Source organism: Dendropsophus ebraccatus, chromosome 6, assembly GCF_027789765.1.
Source record: "Dendropsophus ebraccatus isolate aDenEbr1 chromosome 6, aDenEbr1.pat, whole genome shotgun sequence".
NCBI classification, from domain to species: Eukaryota; Metazoa; Chordata; class Amphibia; order Anura; family Hylidae; genus Dendropsophus; species Dendropsophus ebraccatus.
In genome coordinates this window covers 14,239,721-14,251,873 of record NC_091459.1, presented here as the reverse complement: position 1 = coordinate 14,251,873, position 12,153 = coordinate 14,239,721, and the positions used below count along the sequence as shown (strand labels likewise).

The 12,153-nt window shown below is 40.7% G+C and overlaps 1 protein-coding gene across 2 annotated transcripts in view; it reads left to right on the top strand.

Moving 5' to 3' along the window:
* Positions 1-12,153, top strand: part of ARHGEF10 (Rho guanine nucleotide exchange factor 10) — a 109,465-nt gene that overhangs the window by 46,314 nt on the left and 50,998 nt on the right. For both annotated transcript variants that reach the window (XM_069974529.1, XM_069974528.1), the window contains exons 9-11: positions 8,324-8,440; positions 8,553-8,667; positions 9,411-9,523. In XM_069974529.1, coding sequence (XP_069830630.1) covers positions 8,324-8,440; positions 8,553-8,667; positions 9,411-9,523 — 345 coding nt within the window. The remainder of the gene's footprint in view (positions 1-8,323; positions 8,441-8,552; positions 8,668-9,410; positions 9,524-12,153) is intronic.

Here is a 12,153-nt window from a genome sequence, read left to right as displayed (position 1 = left end):
TTACTATTTCCTATTCTTTATGAATCTTTGGCAAAAATATTGGTGGAAAAAAAACCTTACAAAAACTGTTTTCTGAAAAAAGACATTGGGGGAGATTTATGGTCTTATTACACGTTGCGATTATCGTGCAAATTGTTTAAATTCGAACAATATAACAATAATCATTGTTTTGTGTAAATGCAGGCAACGACCACACGACCAAAAAGAAATTGTGCGTCATTTGTTTGATGCTGACACCAAAATCATTGTTAGGTGTTCACTGTAATTCCGCATTTGTTCACTAATAGTTCGGTGTAATTCCACATCGTTCCTTCATTCGCCGGGATCAGATGGAGTAAACGATCGTAGTAACCATCATAACTAATGAATATGACTTATGGTGCGTTTACACAGACAGATTTATCTGACAGATCTTTGAAGCCCAAACCAGGAACAGACTATAAATAGGGATCAGGTCATAAAGGAAAGACTGGGATCTATCCTCTTTTCAAATCCATTCCTGGCTTTGGCTTCCAAAATCTGTCAGATAAATCTCTGTGTGTAAACGCACCATAATATGTAATATGTGTGAAAGATTTCAAGTTAACGATCTCGTTTGCAAGCGTTAATGGTTTAGGCCGGGTTCACACTACGTTTTTGCAATCCATTTTTCTCATCTTTTTTTCCCCAAAAAACGGATGGAGATGCAATTGTGTGCATCTGTTTCTATCTGTTTTTCCATTGACTTACATTATTTAAAAAAAAAAAAAAATGGATCAAAACGCACTTATTTTTTTTTACGTACACAAAAACGTACTTGACCCTATTTTTGTGTGTTAAAAAAAAACTGATGCGTTTTGATCCTTTTTTTTTTTTTTTTCTTTTATTATGGAAGTAAATGAAAAAACAGATGCACACAAATGCATCAGTTTTACCATCAGTTTTTTTTTGGTTTTTTTTTGCAAAAACAGATGAAAAAAAAAATAGATTGCAGAAACGTACTGTAGACCTAGCTCTGTGTTCCATTGATATGTGTTTCTTTATGTGATCATGCAGTTAATAATAGTATGTTCATTCTTCTCACTATAACATGAGCTAACAAGCTGGGCTAATGTGCTGAACTTCAATGCCGAGGATTATAAACACAGCACCCAGCATCTCTTTACTACATTACATGCTACACAGCTGCTAAAATCAATGCACAAATGTCACTCTGGCTGCTCAGAAATGTATGCTCCTTACTGTTTGCTTCTAAGCTTTTATATCATTCAATTATGTATATATTGTATGTTTACAAAGGGAGCATTAGATCAGTACATTAAAAGGGTAATTCAGCAAAAAAAAAAAAAAAACTTTCTAATCAACTGGTTTATAAAGTGCCAGAGATTTTCAATGTTCTTCTATTTAAAAATCTTCAATCTTCCAGTACTTATCAGCTGCTGTATGTCTTGCAGGAAGTGGTGTATTCTTTCCAGTCTGACACAGTGCTCTCTGCTGCCACCTCTGTCCATGTCAGGAACTGTCCAGAGCAGCAGCAGATCCCCATAGAAAACCTCTCCCGCTCTCCAGACTGGAAGGAATACTTCACTTTCTTCAGGACATATACAGTAGCAGCTTATAAGTGCTGGAAGACTGGAGATTTTTTAATACAGGTAAATTACAAATCTGTGGCACTAGTTGATTTGAAAGAAAAACATTTTTGCTGAACCACCCCTTAAACGAGAAGTCCAGTGAAAATTTTTTATTAGAGTATTGTATTGTCCCCCAAAGGTTATACATATCACCAATATACACTTATTATAGGAAATGCTTATAAAGTGTTTTATTTCCCTGCACTTACTACTGCATCAAGGCTTCACTTCCTGGATCACATGGGGATGTCACTTCCTGGATAACATGGTGATGTCACGACCCAACTCCAAGAGCTGTGCGGGCTGTTGGTCCTGGAGAGGATGATGGCAGAGGGATGCTTAGTGTCCCTCCAGTGCCCTGTGTCCCTCAGTGTCCCCCTGCCATCATCCTCTCCAGCAGCCACAGCCCGCACAGCTCTGGGAGTCGGGTAGTGACATCGCCATGTTATCCAGGAAGTGACATCGCCATGTTATCCAGGAAGTGACATCGCCATGTTATCCAGGAAGTGACATCGCCATGTTATCCAGGAAGTGACATCACCATGTTATCCAGGAAGTGACATCACCATGTTATCCAGGAAGTGAAGCCTTGATTCAGTAGTAAGTGCAGGGAAAAAAGCACTTTATAAGCATTTCCCATAATAAGTGTATGTTGGTGATTTGTATAACTTTTGGGAGTTAATACAATACTTTTAATAAAAATTTTCACCAGACCTCTCCATTAAACAATTTATTGCACAGCCATAGTCTTTAGAATGTGTCACTTCTGTTCCATATGTTGTATACTAGTGGTGCGTACCGGTACTGCACTGCCATAGACCCCCTCACACTGCAGGAGCTGGGACATCGAGGTTTGTATCACTTTTTGTGTGCAGTAAAACAAGCAGAATGTGTGGCGAGGCAGAGAAAGTGGGGGCCAAGAATCTATTCACTGAACTTGTGAACCCATTCAAATGAAAACCATATTTATCCAGATGACTTTAAAAAAGCTGCTAAGAACTGGCGTTTGGCATCTGCAGGATCTGCAGCGTTGGCCACAGTCAGCAATCTTTGGAATATGTATCTGTTGGGAAATTCAAAGCACTCTGTCAGTAGGATTATGGTGTCCTTTCTCAGGGTAGTATAAACTAGTGACAGAGAAGCTGAACAGAATGATAGATCACTTACATTGTTCTGTGCAGCTGATCCAGAGATCTCCTCCTGAATAACATGCACAATAAGTAGTCCTCTCCATTATGTGCATGAGCTCAGTAGTCCTAGATATTTATGAGAAACAGAAAACTCCGCCCACCAGCTGCTGATTGGCAGTTATCTATCCAGGCTTTGTATAGACAGTCACCTGTCAATCAGCAGCTGGAGGGCGAAGGAGGGGTGTGGCCAGAATCCTATTCTCTTGTATATATTTTACACTTCCCAAGACATATACACACAGGGCTATAAAATATATCAGAAGTTATAGAGTTGGAACTTGTCGAAGTTAACTATCTGTAAGTATGTTCTTACACTGAATCCAGCGTCGGGCCCATCTCCATTGCTAGACTAGCCTATTTGCATACTGTAAGAAAGCAGTATGTCTCTGAAACCGAGTGACTGTATGAGTAATGAAATAAACCATTAGAATCGGCTCGACAGTAACAATGTGGTAGTATCATTTTTGTTTATTCAATCTACTGGGGTGGAAATTGTGAACCAACGCCCCAATAGCCTCCCACTCCTCTGATGAGATCTGCCCCACATCCCCCTCCCACTTCCTCTTCACCAGGTCCAATGGGTCCCTAAGTGATTGGTCAGCATTCTGCATTATGCCGTTGACATTACCCCCCCCTGGAATTTTTGGACCACAGTAAACAACCCATGAGTCCCTATGGCTGTATAGTCTCTTGTTCCTGTATGGCTTGAAAGCATAGTCCAACAAAACCATCCAGGTTTTAAAAATCTTTCACAATGACGGGTATGCTTTAAAAAACTAAGCTGGTGGATCACTTTTACGTCAGACACAAATGTTGACCTCATTGACTTAAACAGATGATATAGTGCTGCGTCCTGTACTATATTGTCTTTTTTTTTTTTTTTTTTTTAGATAAAATCTGCAATGGAGACACCTAAAGCTGAGTTAAAAAAAAGGGAAAATTTGGCAGCACATTTATGACTCTGTTCACACTGCAGGTTGCACGCTAGTTGCTTAAGTAGAGACCAAAAAACAAAAAGTGCAGCAGCAACCCACAGGTGTAAGGGCTTACCGTATATACTCCTTCCAGCGTACACACGGTAAACACCTGCTCTGTAGATATTAAAGAGTGATGATCTTAGCAAACTATTTGATCAAACAGAGTGTACCATGCCGCCACGTTAAGGCGTCCTCAGAGACATGGACCCTACTCTAGTATTTTCACACTAACAATGGCCTCTCCTGGGCTGAATAAGATAGGAGCCAAATGATCTCTTTTATAGCAGCCTTGGGACATGGGCGGAGTGCAGGCCAACAGGAGGTAGCCACACACCCCACATTCCACAGAAAAAGTGAAAATTTGGCAGCATATCTATGACTCTGTTCACACCGCAGGTCCCAAGGGTGCTATAAAAGAGATCATTTGGCTCCTATCTGGCCAGTTGTAGGCTTATTCAGCCCAGGAGAGGCCATTGATAGTGTGAAAATACTAGAGTAGTTTCCATGTCTCTGGGGACGCCTTAACGTGGCGGCATGGTACACTCTGTTTGATCAAACAGTTTGCTAAGATCCTCACTTTTTAATATCTACGGAGCAGGTGTTTACCGTGTGTACGCTGGGAGAAGTATATACGGTAAGCCCTTACACCTGTGGGTTGCTGCTGCACTTTATGTTGTTTTGTTTTTTTGTCTGTACCTAAAGCCGAGTTGTCTGGAGAGACCACCAGTAAGGAATTCCTTATAGGATATGGGATGTGTGTATGTGTGTGTGTGTGTGTGTGTGTGTGTGTGTGTGTGTATATATATATAATTATTATTATTATTATTATTATTATTATTATTATTATTATTATTATTATTATTAATAATATTATTATATACTTTAACACACACAGCAGTGGGAAGTTTTACTTGGACCTGGAGACGACCATGTATCTGCAGCTAGTAAACAGCCACATCTGATTGATCAGTTATCAGGAACTACAGTGTCCAGTTTTTGCATAGTTTATGGTGGATAAAGGGATAGTTCACCATTTTTTTTTTCTTTCAAATCAAGTGTTGCCAGAAAGTGCCAGAGATTTGTAATTTACTTCTATTTAAAAATCTTAAGTCTTCCAGTACTTATCAGCTACTGTGTGTCCCGCAGGAGGTGGTGTATTCTTTCTAGTCTGGAGAGCAGGAGAGGTTTTCTATGGGCATTTGTTACTGCTCTGGACAGTTCCTGACATGGACAGAGGTGGCAGCAGAAAGCACTGTGAGAGACTGGAGAGAATGCACCACTTCCTTAAAGACATACAGCAGCTGATATGTACTAGAAGACTTAAGATTTTTAATAAAAATAAATTACAACTGTCTGTCACTTTCTTGCACCAGTTTATTTGAAAGAATTTTTTTTTGTGAACTACCACTTTAAAGTGTCACTGTAATATATTTTTTTTTTTTTTGCAGCGATCAATAGTCCAGGCGATGTTAAGACACTTTGTAATTGGGTTTATTAGGCGAATCTGCCATTATCTGCATTCAAAAAGCCTTTCCCCAGGTCCCCCTCCCCCCCCCTCTCTCATTCACTGCTCATTATCAGGAAGTCTCGACTCTTTTACATCAGTCGAGCCCTGTGTAATCTATGGAGAGGGGAGGGGGGAGGAGGGGGATCAGTTGCCAGTAGAGAGCGGGAGCTGTTTGAAAGCCGGTATTCAGAGGTCAGAGAGGTCAGTGCTGACTTCAGAGGAGATAGCCGGTGATGTAGCTGTAAATTAACTCTTTGTTGTCCTGTTTTGGTGCCTCATCTCTCTCCAACCCTCCCCTCTCCATAAGAAAACCATAAGACAGTAGGGTGAGCTTCAAACTGCTTTTTCATGATAAAAATACATTTTTCCGCTAATAAACCCAATTACAAAGCTTCTTAAAATCGCCTGTACTATTGATTTCTGCAAAAAAATTTAAACAACAGTGACACTTTAAGGCATGATCTGTAAAAAAAAAAAAAAAAAGCCATTCTTACTGAGAGCCAACCCCCCAGGCAAAGTTCCTTGCAGAGCAGAATTTCAGAATTTCTACTGTGACATTAGAAAGAATTTCTCCATATTACAGACCTGATGCTAAACGTGTGTATAGGTGTGTGTGTGTGAGTATATATACATATATTTTTATATATATATATATATATATATATATATATATATATATATATTTATTATTAATATGTATATAAATATATATTTTCTTTTTCTAAGCTGGACCCCCTTGGCGTCTGCTGTATACTATACCATTATTCCCTGTATACTGTACTTCCATTGTTGTCCTGTGCAGGTTATGGGATAGGATTACGGAGTCTGCCTTTTAAGGCCAAGGAATGATGTATTACTGGAGGAATGTCTCACTGAATTCCTGTACACATCTTGAGTGATAATCCAGTTCATAGAGATTTATTTTTCCATTAGAAACATGTTCTGCCCAAAGACTAGGAAAACATCGCTGTTTGAGGAGGTATTCCGCCCTATGGGTTGTCATGTATTTTTAACCCCTTAAAACCTACCAAACCTGCACATATCCCCGGGGCACTTCAGTCCTCATGCTCAGTTTCCTGACAGAGTAGCCATTTGCTCTACAGAGTTGCTGCGCCTCCATATACAGAAACTGGAGGTGACTGACACAACCCAGTCACCTGCTCTCAAGTGTGTTACCCTCCTTCTCACTGCATAAATCTTCTATCAGGTTGGCTTCACGCCCACTTAAAGGGGTTGTCCAGCGAAAATCTTTTTCTTTCAAATCAACTGTTTTCAGAAAGTTATATAGATTTGTAATTTACTTCTATTAAAAAATCTCCAGTCTTCCCATACTTATCAGCTGCTGTATGTCCTGCAGGAAGTGTTTTTTTATTTTCAGTCTGATACAGTGCTCTCTGCTCACAGGAACTCTCCAGAGTAAGAGAGGCTTTCTATCAGAATCCCTATAAAACACCTCTCCTGCTCTGGACAGTTCCTGTTTCAGCCAGAGATGTCAGAGGAGAGCACTGTGTCAGACTGAAAATAAAACAACATTTCCTGCACAACATACAGCAGCTGATAAGTATGGGAAAACTGGAGATTTTTTAATAGAAGTAAATGACAAATCTAAATAACTTTCTGACAGCAGCTGATTTAAAAGAAAAAGATTTTTCCAGAGCTGAGATACTGATGTCTGGGGCGCAGGGTGCTGCTGTGCAAGGAAAGACAGTGAAGTGGCCTCAGCACTTATTCCCCATCTATAGGGGTGAGTGAGATTCCAGTGGTCAGATCCCCCGCATGACATGCGGAATTAACACCAAATAAAGCAGAATATTTGTGCACAATGGGGGAGAAGCCCCCCGGTGGAGCCCCGCGCGCACAGCTTCAGGCGGCGACTTCTCCACCCTGGGACCCGGTCCAGGAGCAGAACTTTCTGGAAGGATAAAGTATGCGGGGTTCCACCGGGGGGTCGGGCGGGCTCTGCCCCGGCAGCCGGACTGACAGTTCATCTTTAACATTGCCATGCCCTATTGTGTTCAATGGGATTTCCGCTCTGTTGTTCACAAGGTGGAATTTACCCGCATAATTTTCAGCCGCAGAGCTGCTTCCTGCCCAAAGAATTGACATGTCAATTCTTTGGGCGGATTCCTCTAGAGCTCAAGCTTTTGCTGTCCAGACACGATGGGAGTTGTAGTTTTGACACAGCTGAAGGGTCAAGGTTCTCTACCCCTGACCTAGAGAAATCCTATATTAAATTTCCGCTTTCTGCGTGCATTCTGCTCAAATACTTTCTAGAATTCCACGCCTATTCTGCCCGAGCTGAAGAAGAGGAAATTTCAAGCAGAAACTTTCCTCTTCAATTCCCCGCCTGTTCCTCAGTGTGAACATACCCTAAAAGAGGTCAGGTTGTCAAAAGTGATCATCTTCTGATGTGCTGTATAGATCCAATTGCCTGTCCTGTTAGAGACTCCCGGTCCCAGCTGTTACTTGCGGATGAATGCACACACTGTATGCCTATGTTCCCACTACGTTTTTTCCTCTCCGTTTTTGATGGACGTCATTTCGCTGTTTGGCCGTCTGTCAGTGCAGTGACGGCTGCTGCTGCATTATTCTAGGTCAGGTGGACTGATCGGCCTTTGGATGTGTCTTTAATTGAAAAGTCCATTGAATTTACAAGTAAAAACGGTGAAAAAAGAAAAACTGCTTGTGAAAATAACGTCCACTGTTTGCAAAAGACGTCCAAAAATAGTTGTCCTGATTGTTATTTTTACCTCTGGGCAGACAACGTCCATTATTTTATACACTGTGCATTGGACGTCCGTCATCCCATTGACTTCAATGCATTGCAAGTCAATTAAAATTGCGGCAAAAACAGACGTCTTTTTAATTAGAAAAAGTGGACGCCTTTTTCTCTTTTTTTGAACGTCATGTGAACATAGCCTAAATATGTTGCATCCCTTTAGAACTATAGATTCTATAGGTAACCTAGACTGTTCAATGGCTCCTTTACATTGTTCCATCTTTATTCACCAAGATGATACTATATATTTTTCCGTATAGCTTTCTCAGGACCTAACACGTATAAAACAGCACTACGAGAAAAAGATGAAAGATTTGGTGGCAAACAAAGTGGGAGGAGTAGAGATCCAACAGTTAAAACACAAACATGAACTCAAGGTGATGTAGCCCGAGTTACTGGAGCTTGTAGTGCATGAGCTGCATGTACGTCGTCATAGACTCTGTGTGTGTTACCATGTCTAACCTACCTGTATTGTGCTGTGTCATGTAGGTGCAGAGACTGATGAAGGCCGCAAAGGAGGGCACCAAAGACGGCCTGGAGAAGACCAAGGCTGCAGTGAAGAAGGGCCGATCCTACATCCGAACCAAATCCTTTATTTTACATGGTACAGTCAATGAATTCACTGAATTATCTGCTAGGAGTTAAAGGGGTAGTTCAGCAAAAAAAAAATAAAAAAATTCTTTCAAATCAACTGGTGCCAGAAAGTGCCAGAGATTTGTAATTTACTTCTATTAAAAAATCTCAAGTCTTCCAGTACTTATCAGCTGCTGTATGTCTTGCAGGAAGTGGTGTATTCTTTCCAGTCTGACACAGTGCTCTCTGCTGCCACCTCTGCCCTTGTCAGGAACTGTCCAGAGCAGCAGCAAATCCCCATAGAAAACCTCTTCTGCTCTTCAGACTGGAAAGAATACACCACTACCTGCAGGACATACAGCAGCTGATAAGTACTAGAAGACTAGGGATATTTTATTAAAAGTAGATTACAAACCTTTAACACTTTTTGGCACGATTTTATTTGAAAGAATTTTTTTGGGGGTGAACAACCCCTTTAATACTACAAACACAATAGGTGGTTACTGATAATGGGATGTGTCGGCTGTCATTGCGGAATACTTTCTATTTATGGGTGGACACCTCTCTAGTTCTTTTGTACCAGTGTATACATAGAGAGTAAAGTATACATAAGGTCTCATACAAACAATAAAAAATATTTTATATATATATATATATATATATATATATATATATATATATATATATATATATAATAATTTATTTATTTTTTTTATTATTTTTTTGTTATGTTGAATAAAAGCTATTGATTTATTTTTTACCTTTGGATTTTAGACCGTAAATCGGCCTGTATCGAGGATGAAGAGTTAAATTTATTCATAGACGTAGACTGTGTGCATACAGAGGCCATCATGTCCCCAATGCCAGAAGGACTAACCCAGCAGCAGGTACACCATGCTCTTCTGGTTTATGTAATACTTGTACTATAACTTATTATAAGTGTACATATTAATCTATCACTGTATGTGTAAGCACTGTATTAGCTATGCAGTTGTACTAGAGAGGATTCATTCTGCATTGTTTTGTTGAGACTGCCATCTAGTGGACAATATAGATCAGCACATGGCTATGTGTAAGGCTAAACTCACATCCCATGTATGAGATGAACAACATCAGGATTTTGCTTTAAATAGGTTTTATTTTAAAGAAAGCATTTTTCTTATTTCTCTGGCACCAGAGAGATTCCCTATCCATCTATCTGTCCTTCTTCCCGTTCCGACTGGCTGAACAGGTTTTTTTTTTCTTTTTATTTCCTAAGGCTGGGTTCACAGTGCATATTTGGAATTGTTTCTTTCTTTTTTCTTCATCTGTTTTATGCACAAAATGTATTAAAAACGGATGCATTTGTGTGCATTTATTTTGATCAAAGAAATGGATGCATTTTGATCTATTTTAAGCCTCCCCTCTTCTGTGTAACCACATAGTTTCATGTAGGAGGTAAATGACTGGAATTCACCAGTGTCATCTGTACAATGGGCCCAGTTCCCTCCAGCACACCAACAACTATTTCTCAAAATAAGGTACAAAAAATGTTCTCTGACCAGTTCCTAAACTGCCACAGACTATCCAAGAACCCTGTTAGTTTAGCCTTATTTACTGACAACTACCCTGTTCCCCCAAGACCTAGTAGAGGTTTTTATGAATTGCTAAATATAAGGCCTTCTCCGAAAGTAAGACCTAGTAAAGTTTTTGTTTAGAGGCATGCCTGATGAACAGAACACCAGGGCATGCAGTACTGATTCATTTTAGCCCGCCGCCATTGTCCGCTACCTTCACCGTCCACTGCAGGACACGAAGACCGTCACCTGCCACCAACTCCGATGTTTCCTTCTGCGGCTGTCACTTCTAAATGTTCAGTCAAGTCATTAAAAGGCCCCTTGCCTGTCGCCATCCCTGCTGTCCCCTACAGCCAGATGTAGAGCTGCACACAGTCTGCCGTTATCCCGCTGCCTGTTGCCATACCGTATGCTGTCCCTGCTGTGCTGTGGTGAGCTCCCCCTAGTGGTCGGAAGCCGCCATAACATACTCTCTGTCCCTGCTGTGCTGTACAAGTGAGCTGTGGTGAGCTCCCCCTGGTGGTCGGAAGCCGCCATACCGTATGCTGTCCCTGCTGTGCTGTACACGTTTGCTGTGGTGAGCTCCCCCTGGTGGTCGGAAGCCACCATACCGTACGCTTTGTCCCTGCTGTTTGTGACATGTGAATTCTTCTTCATGGAAAAGTAAGACATCGCCTTAAAATAAGACCTAGCTCATGTTTGTGAGCAAAAAGTAATAATAGACACTGTGTTATTTTGGGATAAACATGGTATAAAAGCCTTATGGTTTTTATCTGCAGTGCAAATGTGCTACCTACTGTAATGGTATAATAAGCCCCCCACTGAATACCCCAATCACATACCCCTATCCTGCATATCTCATAACACCAGGGCCTGACTTTCCATGCCATTATTCAGTTTATTAATGTCAAGGATTCCTCCGTCTTTGTTGAGCTCATCCATCCCTCCCCCTGGTCGGCTGGCTCTGTAACACATTGCTTTGTAATGCTGTTCCTCCAGCAGTCAGTGTGAACAAGCTGAATGAGGGTTAGTGGGAGGTGGTAATGTTACACATCATTTCCTCCCGATAAGTTCTCAGAGTCCCTTATAGAAGAAATCAGCAACATTGTTATAAGGGTATGTGCACACTATGGAATAGATGAGGAATTCCAAGTGGAATCCGCAGAAATTCCTCGCCTCTTCCTTAGTGTGAACATACCCTAACAGAGGCATATTCCTCTTGGAGACCTGAATCTCCGGTTGGGAATAAAGATTGATTGTTGAGCGGTTCCATCTACAGCAGGACGTTCTGGTTGCAGAGATGTTGATGAACAGCAGTGTTATAATGTACTGGCTATATCAGAGAGTTCCAGCCTTATGGAATATATTTAACCCTGGAACTGACATGTTAAAGTAAAAATCTTTCTCTTTCACATCAACTGGTTTCAGAAAGTTATATAGATTTTATAATTTACTTCTAATTAAAAATCTCCAGTCTTCCAGTACTTATCAGCTGCCGTATGTCCTGCAGGAAATAGTGTCTTCTTTTCAGTCTGACACAGTGCTCTCTGCTGCCACCTCTGTCCATTTTAGGAACTGTCCAGAGCAGAAGCAAATTCAAAAAACCTTTCTTGCTTTGGACAGTTCCTGTTTTGGACAGAGGTGTCAGCAGAGAGCACTGTGTCAAACTGAAAGGACATACAGCAGCTGATAAGTATGGGATTTGAGATTTTTAAATAAAAGTAAATTACAAATCTGTATAACTTTCTGAAACCAGTTGATTTGAAAGAAAAAGATTTTCACAGGAGTTCCCCTTTAAACCTTTCACGACCAAGGGCGTAACTGTACGTCCTCGGTCGGGTAGGGGAGTTAAGAGATTTTCGCCAGAGTACCCCTTTAACAAAGCATGAGTTTTATATAGTTTATGGCATAAGTAGATCTGTATTATATAAACATTAGACCAGGGGTTGGGAACCTTGGCT